The sequence below is a fragment of the Tetrao urogallus genome (assembly GCF_951394365.1).
Source record: "Tetrao urogallus genome assembly, chromosome: 6".
NCBI lineage: Eukaryota > Metazoa > Chordata > Aves > Galliformes > Phasianidae > Tetrao > Tetrao urogallus.
Genome location: NC_136819.1, coordinates 51,913,522 through 51,929,254, shown reverse-complemented (window position 1 = coordinate 51,929,254; position 15,733 = coordinate 51,913,522). Strand labels below are relative to the sequence as shown.

General features: G+C 40.1%; 1 protein-coding gene across 1 annotated transcript in view; it reads left to right on the top strand.

Annotated features, from left to right (window-relative positions):
* Window positions 1-3,284: 3,284 nt before the first annotated feature.
* Window positions 3,285-15,733, top strand: part of AKT1 (AKT serine/threonine kinase 1) — a gene marked incomplete at both ends in the record, with an annotated part of 63,599 nt that continues 51,150 nt past the window's right edge. Inside the window, one exon of the mRNA XM_079537009.1 lies at window positions 3,285-3,330. Coding sequence (XP_079393135.1) covers window positions 3,285-3,330 — 46 coding nt within the window. The remainder of the gene's footprint in view (window positions 3,331-15,733) is intronic.

Here is a 15,733-nt window from a genome sequence, read left to right as displayed (position 1 = left end):
TATTTGCGATTTGCTGCGCTTCCGCTGTGTGAGGAATATTTTGGTATTGAAAAAAGTATTACAGAAAGTGTATTGAATGTCCAGCAAACTGAATGCTGAGAGAAAGACAGAGTTGTTTAGCTTTTGACAGTACTCAGTCATGTGCAGACACAGACTGAAGCAGCCAGGTCATACTCACCTCAGATGCCCTCTGCTCACTGGGAACCATTCCTAGATGGCCATAAAGGAGGGCTGTAATAATTCTTTTTTTTTTTTTTTTCCTTCTCTTTAAAGATTTCATGCAAATGGAACTTTCTCTGGTTTACACATCTTCAGAAACACATAGGCCAGTAGTTAGCTTGCTCATCTGTTCCAGGAAATTACCATTATTTGCTAGCACTCTATTTGATTACCTTGTATTTGAATACATTTATTAAGCACAACTTGGATGTGTATTTCGAACTACCAGGTAGAGTGAGTTTGCTGCTGTTGGAGCTTTGGACATTCTATTGCACAGCGAGAAGGCATTCCCGGCTCCAAGTAAAGTTCCCCCTTAGAAAAGAAATGCTTTGGCATTGCTGAAGGAGCAGGGTGGAGCTGATGCTGCAGTGTGGTGGAAGCAGCTGGGCAGGTAGGCACATCCCTGATGGCAGAGCTGCACTAATAAGTGGAGGATGCTTCTTGTATGGGAGCTCGAGGTGGAGGACAGTCCAGGCTTTTTGGGCACTACAGAAACTGGAAAAAGTAGTTCTTCTGAACTTTGGTTTTCATTGCTGATTTGCTGTTTTTTGGTCTGCATAGTCACTGATTCAGATTGAGATGACAGTTTAGGCTGTGAGGAGCAGGAGGCTGCCAGGTGGTAATCCTAGCAAGTGTTAACACAGAAAAACCTGAAGTATGTTAGTTGGAGGTTCTATGATTTTGTGCCATCGCACTTTTTTCTGGTATTAGTAAAAGGATGGTCCTTTCTACAGACTAGTTTGGTTCATAGCTTTCTTTCTTTCTTTCTTTTTTTTTTTTTTTAAAGTATGAGTCTTGAAAAGGATGTTGATTGCTTAACATGTTAAAATTGTAGAATTGAAGACACAGAGCTATGCTACACAGACCCCACTTTCTGTTACAGCACCACGTTAGATGCATTTATTTTCACACCTTGGTGTTGTGTTTCCTTACCTAAGCTGTGATAATCTTAGGGGTTTTGCTCAACACTTTGCAAATCTCTCGATGCTGAAGCGAAGCCTTTAGCAAGGTTTGGTCTCTTACTGATGTCAACAAGTAGATCTAGCTGGAGTGACTGTTGTGCATGCATTTTTGAAAGGAGAGTGAAAGCCTGCTGTGTTCATCAAGTTGTGTCTTAATTGCTCTGGATCTGAAGGAGTTTGTTCAAAGACAACTGGTGGCTGTGGGTTGCTGGTCTCTATTCTGCAGCATATGGTTCTCACATATTTATTTATGAATTTAAGAATTCTTACAAGTCTCTTGTTCCAATGTCATTTTTTTGTGTGTGTTTTTCCTCCCTCGGGCAAATGTTGTATCTGTTTCTTTGAGATGATAATTATAAGCAGTCAGAAATGGCAGATTCATAATTTGGAAAAATATCTGCTATTTCCAGGGGAAAAAAAAAGAACAAATAAAATAAAATGTTACTGGAAATAGTGATAAATAGTTAAAGTTCATAGGTAAAAATACTAGGATTAGCTTTTTTTTCTCTCGCATCTCCTCCCTGTCAATTTCTGCTTCTAGTGACCATTCAAATTTAACTTCCTTGCTTTGAAAATAGTTATAGAGCACTGGCAATGAATGGCACAGGCCCCTCTGTCCTTGCTAACGTCTCAGTTCTGGGTTGGATTCATTTTGACCACCTGCTTCTTCCATCCAGGGTTGTGTCTTAGTGAGTTATGTGAAATTAGTTGCTTTTTAATCTGGTTTCTGATGAGTATCACCTGCGTGCTCACAAATAATTGATGCACACACACCAAGTGCATGCGGAGATGATATATATTTGTTGGTGGGAATGTGATGCCTCGATGTTTGGAGAGAGACCAGTAAAAGCCAGGTCTTTGCTGGCTTGTTACAAGTGCTGCTATGTTAGTTATTACTTAGTTATTGCTTAGAACGTGCCACTAGATTTTTTTGATTGCCTAAGCAGTATCAAATGGGATGAACAAATGGATGCTTCTGAGAGCTCAGAAGTCATTAAAGAAAAGCTGCATAGATATATGGTATAGAACTATACCACAAGCAGAAAGTATAATAATATTCAATTCAGAAAAAAAATAAAAGCTGATCTTTCTGCAAAGAGCTACTTTCATTGTGGGAGAGAAAGATGAAGAACATTTTGTGTGATAGTCAGCCACAAGATAGCCAAACCTTATTGAAAATGTGTCTATTTTGAGCTACTTGGATAGAGACTTCATCTCATAAAGCAAGAAGGTAGAAATCCTAAGGTGTCCTTAGGTTATTTCATTGCAAGAAGGAGCAGCAATCTGCAGTGAGTTACAGAAACATGATAAAATTGATCAGGATGCTTCTAAGGGCTGATTTAGGATAACGTGGGCTTATCTGGGAATCTTTGTAGAGAGGCAGGAATTATATCAACTATAGAAAAGGTGATTTTGGAGGAAGACAAGGAGATTTGAGTGAGATAACAAGATAATGTGCAGCAAAGTATTGGGAATTTTTACTCTTGGGAGCACATCCCTAAGATGCACCGTGTATTTGTTGATAGACTGATGCACAGCAGGCTGTAAATAAACCTTCCTGAGGGGATTCTGGAAGTCTTACCAGGAAATATTTAGAATTCGACTTTGCTGAGTCTTGGATTTTTTTCTTGTTGAGGGGAGTTTGATGTTGTTGGAGAGCTGGAAGGTGCCTACTGGGCAGGGACTTGCAGCCACTTCTAATCCAGACAGATACTGTGAGTCTGCCAGCGGTCAGCCAGCTCAGTGAGGAAGCAGGGCTTCAGCAGGCACTTCTTCCAGCACCTTCACCTGCTGAGACACGGCAATCCTTGTGAAGGACAAAGCCCTCATTTAGGATTTGTAATAATAGTTAAAAAAAAATAAAAATAAAATAGCCAACAACCCAGCAGTGAAAACTGCTCCCTGTTGTACCCCTGATTTAACGTAAGTGATGTACTTCAAATAATGGTGGGCTTTTGTTTGTTTGTTTGTTTGATCCTTTTAGAAGTAGCTGAGAAGGAGAAAGACAAGAAAAAGAACATCCTTTTTGTGGACCCTTCTGCTGGAGATCAGAAATTTCAACATTTGACATAAACTGATCTACCAAGAGACATTCCCGCCATTATGAATGAAGTAGCGATAGTGAAGGAAGGATGGCTCCACAAACGAGGTAAGTGGCTCTCCTCTTCAGGACGACTGGTTTGGGTCTTGCAACATGGGATCTGCCCTTTAGCAAGGTATATTTAGATAGTCAGTTCTTATTTTCTTGCTCGCCTCAGTGGGAAACTGCCTGTAAGGAGTGTGTGTGACTTTCTGTCAAGCTGAGCAAATGTGTTACAAGGGGATTTCTTTGGGTTCATGCATGTGCGTGTGTTCACATAAAACTGCAGCAGCTCTTTGGTTTGAAAATGATTATGAAGATAGCAACCAGAGATGATACTTAGAGTGTTAAAGGTTCAGCTGAGGCAAGTCATTTGTTTTATATGTAGATCTGTAGCTTTTCTTTTTCCCTTTGTATGCTGTTAGAAGGTAGAATTGTCTTGAAGTGAGCCTTGATTTGAATGGTGATCAGTCTTTGCGAGCAGTGCTGTTCTCTTGCAGAGACTTGCCAGAGAACACGTTTTTCTGTTTGCCTGAACCTCTCTTGGTACTGGTGCCCTGGACACAAAGAGCAACCTTGAGTTTGTGCACTCTGTGTTTCTGCTTTACCGCTAACAAAGTATGATTTTTATCCAACATTTTCTTGACTGGATGGCGAAACTGCAGTAACGCAGTCACGTGTACCATTATGCTTTTTGCATTCTTCAGTGTTGTATTTCCAAAACGCCGGATTTGTACTTCATTTTTGAGAGGATAGGTAGGTGTTTTCAACACCGCTCTTGGCTTACCTGCTTCTTTGTATTCTGCTATTGTTTCTTGTAAGAGAGAGAACACTGCTAGGTACTTTCCTTAATATCGTCATTTTTTGGACCAAAACCAGAACCCGTGTGCTCCAGCAGTAGGGAAACTTGTATGGTTTTGCAAACTCAGGATTTTTCCAGAGGGTTTGCAACAACATGCCTGAAGGTGCAAAGGTATAGTGTAATTATTTTTGGAAGAAAATGGGAATTCATTATCATAACCTTGATAAAGGCTGATCATTCATCTGCAACAATGAAGCTTATAATCCATGGTTTAATAGGGTGGAAGCTGGATGCAGTTTGGCAAATTATCTGATGCTTGATGTAAAAGTGCTTTGATAAGTTTTTTTCATGTTTTTGTTCTGGTCTGTTTTACTTAAAAGCAAGGATATGAATGCTCTTATTCACTCATTACCTTCAGTAATGCACCAGATAATTGTGGTGTACTCAGGCTGCCTTATTCTTGTGACAAAATTGTGAATTACACTGTTTGGTTAAAACAGGAGGAAGAAACACAAAGTATGTTTCCCTTTCCCATTTATGTAGATAGAAACTTATTAAATAAATGATACATTTTTAGTTTTAAATGGCATATTTAGGCTGCAGTGTTTTTTAATCTTCTTGTTACAGTTTTTTTCTGTACTTTTTAATTTTTATTTTTATTTTTTTTTTTTTTTTGAGGAGCACTGCACAAAAATTTGAGGGAGACATTTAGTTTTAAAAATCTGCAAATGGAATTTGAAAACCACACAGATTATCAGGATGATCCAGGTGTTTCTGAAACTTTGAAGCAGTCATATTTCAGTCTTGTTTTAATTTAGCCTTGAGTACTGAATTCACATTGTTTCTGGAATTACAATGAATCTACTTTCATGTAAGGAGACCTTTGCAGGTCCTAGTAAAAGATGCTCTGATCTCTTGATCTGATACTTTTCTTTTTTAAATCACCTTACAGAATCAGATTATTGTCTCGGATGGCTTGCTGGCAGTACTCTGAGATTGTCTGTAGAATGCATTTCCATTTCCAAAATGTTACTCTGCATGTTCTACATAATTGAGATTGCAAATTTGTGCCTAAACTGTCAAATGTATCTTGGTGGTTCTTGGATGCCAGTTGTCCCAGCCTTTTTTAACCAGTTCCCCATTGCTTTTTTGCCTTCTTGGTAGGTACAGTGACTCCTACCTCACCCTGCTTAATATATTTTGCCACTGTTAATTTGGCATTGTCTAATTGGTTTTAGAAAGCAGTGCTGTATCTTCCCAGCTTACTCTGGTGTATTCTGTGTGCCAGTTCCGTTACTCTCTTAATTGTTGTAGCTGCTGTGAGATCTGTTGAGAAACTCAATTCTTTTGGCTTGGGGGAGGTGAATCTGATCCATTTGTGTATATGTTTTGTAAACGACTTTTCTTTTTAATCACTTATTGTCAGACCCTATCAGTTTGCTTGCTCTGCAAGATGAAGTGCTACAACCACAGGATGTTTCCAAAACTGATGTCTGATACTGTGAACTTCTGAAGTCGAGGCATAAACAATAATTACTGCAGGGAGGGACTGCTAAAGGATTTTATATTTAGGAAATGTATATTGTTTGTCTTATAAAACTGAAGGTTGGACTGCTTGTGGTCTTTGAAGATCCTAGGGCTTTTCACATGCAAATATTTTGTAGCAACTGGCCAAAATCCAGGTTGGGCAATTAACATTCTCTCTACCTAAATTTCCCCCGTAGCTTTGGTTGGATATGGTATCTCTTAGTTCATGTCCTGAGCAGTTGAACAGCGCGACTGTGTGCAGTTAAACAGTTGCTACATCTCAATTAAGCAGAGGCTTAATTTTGGTAGTTTTAATGATTTGTGTATGTATAAATCAGTTGGTAAAGTGCTCTGGAGTCCTTCTGGATGGCAGGTGTATGTAAGCATAAAGCTGTCATTATCAGGAGCAGGTGTTTTGGCCTGGCAGAGAAATAGCAGGGCTTTCTAGAATTCTAGGGTTGTTTTCTTCTGTCAGCTCGCTTTACATTTTGGTTTTTGTTTCCAAGATTAAAAATACAAATGGAGAAATGAAATTAAACATCTCTGCCTGGCTGCGAGCTCCTGGCAGTTCTGTAAGTCAGTCGCTTAAAGGAAGTTCTACTTCCAGTAGCACAGATGTTTGTTTGTGCAGAGGCCAGAGTCATCTCCACGACATGCCTAACCTCAACCAGGCAGAAATGTAAGAATTCATGAATGAACTTTTTTCCCACTTGGCGGGACTTGTTGCTATTACTCCAGTCACAGTGAGGCGACAGACTCTTGCAAGACAAAAACGGTAGTTAAATTACTAACCAGTTTGTGCAGAACTGCGTAGCTGAAGGCTTGAAACATGCACATGAAAAGCATGGAGTGAAGAAACTCTGATTTGGGCCAGTGCATTGTGTGTGTATTCAGCACATGCAGTCCCTGAGAGTTAAGCAGGGGATTGTTCATTGGGACACATGGGGGAAGCGGGTAGCTACAGAGGTGCTGTACTCGTGATTGTATATGAAGGAGCAAAGAGAAAAATTATCTGTCTAAACTGCTGCTTGCTGAAATACCGAGATCACTGGTTTTCTAGATGTTTATAAGGCGTATCTTTACTTCTGGTTGTGCGTTGTGGAACTTTTAGATAAAAGAGAAATACCTGAGTGCATTTCATTAAATTTGCTGCTTCATTTTTAAAGATCTCACTGGACTTGTCATATATTCCTGCTCTGGTCCCTGCTTATGAAAGTCCTTCTATTGTCTTCAGTCTTCATCCTGTTTTTTTTTTTTTTTTAAGTCTTTCTGCAAGGCTAACAAAGAGTGGGATTGTGCATGCTGATGCTCCGTCATCTCTGTCTTCCCTACTACGTCCGGTTTTCCTATTAGGGCATAAACTCAATGGAGAGAGGAGTCTTTGGAGAGAGAGAGAGAGAGAGAGAGAGGGTAGGACGGAAGAAGGGGGAGGGAAAAATGTACGCTGATATTTATGAAAGGAAATAGAAATCTAGATTTCTCACTCTGAGAACTTTGAAGCAATTTTGAGCAATAGGAGAAACATTATGGATGTGTATTCATCCATTAATATTTGGCAGCAAATGTGGAGCTACTTTCTTGTTTGTTTTTAAATAGCGGAAGAACACAGTGCAGTGATTTTAACCATGAAAACCAGAACATGTCCTCCAAATGTCAATTTGTGTGGGCTTCTGGCCGAACAGACTATTTGAGTAGTTGAAGTCTAGCTGCCAGTCTGATGAAAATTGCTGAAGATGCTTAGATGAGAGATGACACAAAAGATACTTATTCCACTGCTGGAAATACTACTAAATTTGTTAAAGAATTGTTTCTTTAATTAAATGGAGCAACACAGATGTTCTAATAAATAACTACAAGTCCTTGGTGGTTTGCCTTCTTACAGCTACATTGCATAAAATGAATGCAGGATCCTCATACAAATAAAAGCTAAGAGTTAAAAACTGATTGTTGCTCTTTTCACCTTATTTAGCAGAGTAATGCAGACTGTAAATTTTACTTCTGTTATTTTGAGGGCAACTTCACACTTCTAGTGTTCTGTTAGTATCACAATGGGATCATAAGACGTTTGACCAGAAGTTAACTGTCTTTCAAGCCAGTGAGTGTCTTGTGTTGCCATTTTCCTTCACCCCTTCTTTCTTTTCTCTTTCCTGTTTTCATCATGTTCTCTACTTGTTTTGGTTTGTGTGTGTGTTTCCTAATTTTGGGGTCTTTTTTTTTTTTTCTCTCTCTCTCTCTTTTCCTTGACTTCCGTCTGTCTTGGGTTGTAGCCGGGTGGTTTCTGGATGACCTGTGTAACTAAAGCCATCAAGGTTCACATTAGTTCAAGAAGCGTCTGGCTTTCATGGTATTTCAAAGGAGTGGCTGGGGCATTTGATACAAAGGATCCTAAGGTACATCTGAACTCTGAGGATGCCAGCTATAGAGAAGCGCAGCTGCTGTAGAGGGAAAACTGAGGGTAAAAGGAAAGGTAAGAAACAAGATAGGAGCTGAACAAAGAGTGGAAGGGGGAAGTTTGTAACAGGGATCCAATCTGATGTCATTTCCAGAGCTGAAGGCTTGGGTGTAAAGGGAAATCTCTTGCTGTTCTTCTTGAAAACAAAAGATAAGCTGTGTCAGTTAGTGGTTTTTGTTGTGTGTCTCTTTTTTCAACACAAGGGGCAATAGTTTTGCAATGCTAGCTCTGGGTTGCTTTCATTTTGCTAGCACTGTTCTGGGAAAAGGGAACTGGGGAGGAACCAGGAAATTATCGACCAATAAATCTGACCTCGATGGTAGGCAAGATGCTAGAGACATTAAGAAAGGATGAGATCACAAAACATCTGGAGAAATATGAGCTGATAATGGCTAGTCAGCTTGACTCTTGGAGGGTAAACCTCATATGACGGAATTATTTGTGGAGAGATCATAGGAAACAAACTGGGTACAGTGTACTGTAAAAAGTCTGCTTTGGACAGCAGGGAGGCCAGATGCTGAGGATTACTGAGCACAGCGTAACTGTAGCATACTATGCCTTTGAGAGGAGAAAGAGCTAGTGCTGCCTAGAGATTGCTCGTCTTCCTACCACTGAGCAGCAGACTGCTTCAGCTTCTGATCATCTCGGTTACTTTCCAGTGTCTTTTTTGAAATGTCTTTCTGGCCAGGACTTGGTGTCACAGCTTCACATTTCTGAAAGGCAGTTTGAATATTCGTTTGTTTGTTTCCCCAGAAAAAAACTTACTCTCACCAAAATTTGTATTCCGGCATTTTCCCTGCCAACATACAGTTCTGCAGTAAGAATAAAGTTCTTAACCAGTTCTTTGGAGAAGTCATATTGGGTTAGGTCTTTTTCTCTGTGTTTGTGAACTGCTTGGAACTTGCGAGTGATACCAAGCCCACTCGGTTTGAATGACGAAGAGGAACAGCTCAGATGTAGATGCTCAAGATTGTTTGTGGCAGTTCTGGAAGTTTACTTTTGTATTCTGCATTATTGTACGTCAGCAGCCAACAAAGTAGGTCTCAGTTTTATCTCTAAAATTGCTGCTACTTCTTGTTGAAAGAGATCTGAGAATGAGGGATCTAGGACACTGCAAGCCTTATTTAAAGTGAGCCCAGCAATGTTTTATACAGTGGTTTACACAGAAACCGTCTGCATTGTCTTTGATCCTCTCCTGTCCTTCCTGGTTCTTTTATTTTAGAGGAGAAACGAAGTAAAAGCTGAGCCTGTGAGGAAAAAATAAATATTTGTCCACATGTGGTTTTCTATTTCTTTTCTTTCCCCTTCTCTTAGTAGACATATTGAGAAGTCATCAGGTCTGCATTGAGGAAGAAGTAAGTACTAAGGGAGTATGCTATTTTGAGGTGAGGAGAGGGCAGAGAATAAAGCTCTGCACATTGTTCTGGCGGGAGTGATTTTAAGCAGGGAACTGTGCAGTGTCTTTTGAATTTGGCGCCCAGTCCTTCCCTTGGAATTTCTTCCCTGCAAACCAGTGTGAATGCCAGATGCTTCCCTGCTCTTCCTCTGTTTCATGCTCGTGCTCCCACTGTGTCCACACCTCCAGCTGCACTCCTTGCCTTTGCCAGAACTGGCTCTGGCTTAGCACCAGTAGCCTTAGACTTCACCATCTGAAAGAACTGGCCAGGACTTAGACTGTTAGACTAGGTGGTCACCTGTAGTTGGGTCTCCGTTTACCCACAGTTTGTTGTCAAGTTCTCTTAAAAACTGTTACGGTGGTTGTTGGCCTCAGGATCATGCAAGGAATAAAGAAACAAACCTTATATGCGTTGGAAAGAGTGTACTTAACTCTGAACTTTTCATTTGAATGAATTTTGAAAGATGGAGCATTGTTGTGAGAAAATAACTGCCAGCCTCGTGTTGTTTTATTTCTTTTCCCTTTTATGTATTGAAGTAACTGATTCACTAAGAGAAGAAATGAGTTGAACTTTACTGAAAAATAATCTCTCAAGGGGAGAAGACAGGAGGAGGGATTATTATTTTCAGATGCACATTGTACCTGAAACATAATGCATCTTGAAGGGGGAACAAAAAGCAGGAAACTATATGAGGAAAGAGGAAGAAAAAGAATGGAGGAAGAATGACACCATATTAGGTGTGAAGTAGTGTGCTGCTGTGAGAAGTGTTTATTGCAACTGAAAGTGGGAAATAGTGAAGACCAATGTTAAGTGAGAACATATTATGAACTCTTGGATTATTCTCCCAACTCTTCAAGTTGAGCCAAAAATGTGAAAAGATAGCTGGTCAAACAATGTTGTGAAATTTGTCAATTTATGCAAAAGTGCATGGTTGTGTTTGCAGACAGCTGAGGTAAACAGTCATCACAGCCTGCAGGCAGAACAAGAGAGCTGTCAGTTGATGCCTTCTCAGTCTCTTGGGTAAATCAGGAGAGTGATTCTGAAGTAGAGATGTGCTCTGAGCCTGTGGTTCTGTGTATGGCTGCAGAGTTGTTGTGTGGCTGCTGGAGCTGAGCAGAGCACCCGGTCAGTCAACAGGGCTGTCAGATCACCACGATGTTCAGCTTTAATAACGTACTCTTAATAGGGACCACAAAACATGCATGCCAGGGAGTTGGGCTTTGTGTTGGCTGTGAACCACGACCTTCACAGGAGATGGCTGTGTTGAGGACTGGAGCTTGCTACCAAAATGTGTGGCGGTGTGCTGATAGGAAAGTCTGACTCATTGAGTTGACACTGTGGATTTCAGGTGCGGACTGGTGTTCGTGGCTGCTTGCAGCAGTCGCTGTTACTTCTCAGATTTTAGGTGCAGGCCTTATGTGTTTGCAAAAATCAGTTCCCACCAATAGATGTTGTGAGATTTTTGACAGTTTTGCCCCTTTTTCTTAGGTGGAGAAGTGTGCTAATCCTCACTATCTAGAGGAAAGCTGGAAAATGTAACCTGAGAGGCTCAGTAACAGTTCAGACCAAGGAGAAGAAAAAGGGCTGTTTAATTGTTGTTAATGATAAGTCTTAGAGCGTTATGTGATTTAAAATAATTTTGAAGGTATGCTTGTATTTTTCTGAGTTCTTTCCTTCTATATCTGTAACTCTGCCAGTGGATATGGGGATCAAGAAGAACATCCTGATTACACTTCAGAAAGCCTCTGTTAAGAAAGAACAACTTTTGTGTTTGCTGGAAGAGGCTTGATGCCTCTAATGGATAATTGGCACATATAAATAAAACTATAATTGAACTTACTTTTGTGCATTAAACTCCAGTAAAGTCTCAAGACTTAATAGGAAAAAATACTTGCATAGAAAACACATTGCAAGAATTTTAAGTCTGTATGCTATACTACATTTGCATACATACCACTACCATGTTTGGAATAATTTAGTTACACTGGTCAGGAAGATGCTTACACTAGGTAGGGTTTATGCCCTGAAACACAAGGATGCTCACTGCTTTATCTATTTCTGCCATCATTCCTTGATTTGACTTCACCAAGTGGAGCGTCAGTAAAATGTGACACCCTTGGATAAAACTGTTGAGCAGTTCAAAATCCACTGTTAGATCTCTTCACAGCTGCACAGAGGGAATGCTGCCTTGTACTTGCTTGTTGCTTCTCATGGACTTGCAGGCACAGATTATTCTGTCTGGATTGTTTTTTGCATGTGTGTCATAGAAATACCCACTCCTATCTATGGGCTGTAGACCTTCTGTAAATAGTTACTGAAATGGAAATATGTTCATTGTATAGACTATTTACATTCTTTTTAAAAAGTTCTGATCATGCAGTCTCCTTCCTCTCTTATCATCATTAAGTAGAAATTAAACTTTGGGTGCACCGCAAGAAATGACAGCTTATCAGCTGAAGGCTCTCACTTAATTCAAGGCATCACTCAAAGTATGGCTTTAGCATTTTAGCTGTACTGTGTGTTTATGCATGGACCAGACTTAAATCTGTGATAATTTATGATGGCAACACAAGCTGTGGGGTTTGGGAATAATTTTATAGGTGGAAATTGGTTTCTGAGCATAGGGTGTGAATTCCGTGCTGCTGTAAATTCAGTAATCGAGCCATTCTGTGACAAATATTTTTTGTGTTGCTTTGGCAGTATCTTGAAAACGTTGCTTTAAATTGGTAGGTGAAATGCCACTAATCACTGCGCCATTTTCTTTTTCTCTCTGTGTATGTGTATTATTAAATCTAGCCTTTTAAAGTGGCCTTCATTAGAAAAATGGTGTCTGGTTTAATGCTGCCTCTGATGCCTTTCAGGCAGTTGAACGAGTAGGATGATAATGCACTTTTTCAACCTGAAGTTTTCCTTGCATCAGAGATCTCTGTAGTTTTAGACTGTCTTTTCTGGTACAGGTAAAGCTTTCATACTGCATGAATGTTTGAAGATACACAACTGATTTATCTCCAGGTTGCAGAAGCTGAAGTTGTCTTGTTACTTGCATGATAGAAGTATTTATCCTAAATGAGAATTAGGAAAAATTACTTTTTTATACTTGGAAAATCCCTTGGGAACTTGCCAGCAGCAGCCTTCAGTTGACTTGTGGAGGCACTGCCTACCAAACACTATTGTGACAGCTCGTTTCTGTTGTTTCTGCAAGGGTTTATCCAGTAAAGTCGAGATATCTTGCTCCAAGAGAAGGGGAGAGATGTGGAGATGACATCATCGTGGAAGAATACCAGAATAGTTAGCTTTAAAGCCATTCAAGACTACATTGGCACCCCTTTGTTATACAGTGTAGCTGAAAACGAACTGCAGCAATAATGAACCAATCCATCTAAATCACAGCAGCTGAACAACTGACTGTTCTATCTCAAAATGCAAATGCGTTGTGCAGAATGGATTTAATTGTAAATGTTTACTTAGTGGGGAATATGAGCCTTTTAGTTTGTGACAATAATCATGAATACAAAGGCCCAAAGAATTTTAGGGTTTACATAGCTTGTCCTGTTCTCATAACAATATTTCAAAGTCCATTTTTTAAAGAAATATACCATTTGGCTTTTTTTTCTAGCCAGTGAATAGAAATCCTAAATGCCCAATCACTAAGCCACATGTTGAAAACCAAAAGATAAATTTAGCTATGCGTATTTAGATCGGGCGGGCTTTTCTGTGTATTTCTTTCACATCTGTGTTAGGGCTTTTTAATAGCTTCAGGTAATAAGGAAAAAATGCTGACTTTCAAGGCTCAGATTTGTTTTTACAGTGTGTGTAGTGTTACACAGAGTATTAGCATTCTCTTCCAGGTTCACATAGCGAGGTGCCTCTCAAACAAGTCAAGGGTTATACTTAGGAATTTCTGCTCCAGTTTAAAACAAAACAAAAACAAACCAACATGTTGAAATCTTCCTTTGTTAAATTCTTGAAACCGGGCCCCAGACTGCAGCTCGTGAAGACGAGTCTCTGTCACTACTTTGATTTTTTTAATTAAAGTAAAATAGGATTGCAGTCTTTTGGGGAAAGGAAAAAGCTTACAGAGCTTTACTAGAAAAAAGAAAGAGAAAGCGTACATATCGGCCTCCAAGCTGTTTCTGGGTATCTTTTGGTGTAAGAAAAGACACATTATTTTGAAAACATACGCATACCAAAAAAAAGCCACCCAGCAGTGTTCATGTTTATGCTTCTGTTGGCATTCTGTGTGTGCGTTCTTTAATATATTTCACATGTGGAGTAGTCCTCCTGAAAAAGAGACAACAAACGCCCCTGAAGAATAGGCCTTTGTGACACTGGAGAAGTTTACTGTGCCAAAGTTATGGTAAGAATTTGTAAATTTTGGCTGCTGGAGTGCTTCCTTCCCCTGCTATGTTTTTAATGTTGGGAACTTATAAGTGTGGAATAGAGAGTGGCTTTTTGTTGTTGTTGGTATTTTTTTTAACTGACAATGCAAACATTCATTTCACAAACTAAACCACCATCCACATGGCGCTGCTGGCTGTGTACAAACACCCTGTTGAACTTGTTCTGCAGAAGTCTGCTGTGGGCTTCCTGGGTTGCACGGAAATGGTTGGCCACTCTTTTCAGGGCCGTGGTGCTGACCCAGCCTGTAGCTGCTCAGATTGAGTGTGCCAGATTCATATCCCTGAAAGAAATGCTTTTAATTGGAGCGAAGCCCTCAAAGCCTGGCTGTTTTTCTATGTCTCTTTCTCTCTGTCTGTTTCACAGGCTTCATTTCTGCTATCTTGGGGATTGTTTTGTTTTGCCCGTATTGCTTGGACAAAGCTGAACCTATCAGGAAGATGTTTAGTTTTTCCTCATCGCAAAATACATTTCCTTTCTATGTATGATGTCCTTTCTTCATCTTGCTCTTGTGTTGAATATTTTAGGTTTTGGGTAGGTAAGATCACTTAGGATCAGTACCTGTGGCCTGAGGACTCAGTGATGAGCTAGCCAGCAGCACCTTGTTGTCCTTAGAGGGTTTTCTGGAGTTACCAAGGACAGAATTTGAGTCCAAGGCTGGACTGTCATGGTGACAAAATATTTAGAAAACATTTTCTTGCCTGAAACAAAAGCTTGGATTGTGCAACACAAAGTACTGTCCCAGTCTATTAAACGACTCTGTGTGTGCTTTAAAGGGTTCTGACTGTTCCATGACCATCAGCTCTTACCACATTCAGTGTGTTCAGGTAAAACAACGCTTTTCCCCTCTGAACTCTCAGCTTTCCAAGCTGGCTTAGTGCTCCCCCTTTACACAATGGCCTTATGAAGTTGTAGCAGCCAAATCTGGCCTCATGCTTTGAATAAAGTGGACAGTCCTATTCTAGACAGATCCAGCAGAGCTGCTTATTTTCTGCATCTGTGGTGGCTCTGCTGCATCGTGAGCTATGTGCAAAACTTCAGCCTTGCCGTTGGCATCGGTTGCTCTGATCCTGAGTAACCTGTAGGATCAGGTAAGTGGGTTAGTGGGTAACTGTTGAGTTAGAACGTGGTGCAGTAAGAGTCATTTGTACCGTAGGAGTTTCATACTTTCACAGTAATTGCTATTACTTCTCAATGTCTGAGATTTTGTGATGTCCCAGCCTTACTGATACCTACCTTGAGAGGAAGGCGGTGATCTGAAGTGACTGTAGACATTTGCAGTGGCTGCAGTACATGGTTTATTGGGAATCATGTAAAATGATTTTAAGATGGGAGAAATCTGCGAAAATGAGGTGAAGATTGTTTGCTAGCCAGTTCATCATAACTGCCCCATTTGAAGTTCATGCTTTTTTTTTTTTCCAGTATAGTCTTATCTTCAGTGGAAATGCTGGTTGTGATTTTGAAGGAAGGAATGGTTTTACTTGCGTACTACCTATATTGCCTTCTCTGCTCACAGCAGCAGGTGGGCAAGTTTCTTTCTGAAATAGTGACTTTTCACAGCTCTAAAGCAACTACAACCAAATTGTTTGCAGAGACTGTATTTTTTTTTTGATCTTCAAAGAAACTGAAGTTGTTGGACCATAACGTTCTTCAAGAAAACGGGAAACAAAAGTGAAACACTGAGGTGGTGGTGGTGTGGAATATACTTTTCTTAGATTTGCATCATCTTGCAACTTTATATGCTTGGCATGTAATCCTGTCCCATTCAGAGTGCTGCTGCAGAGTTAGTTCCTTTGGACTGCTGCGCTTTTGCTATCTGCTAGTTCCTCTGTTGCATTGAATTGCAAAAGCAGCTGCTTTTCCTTTTCATACCTATTTTTACCGTCCCTAATTTGC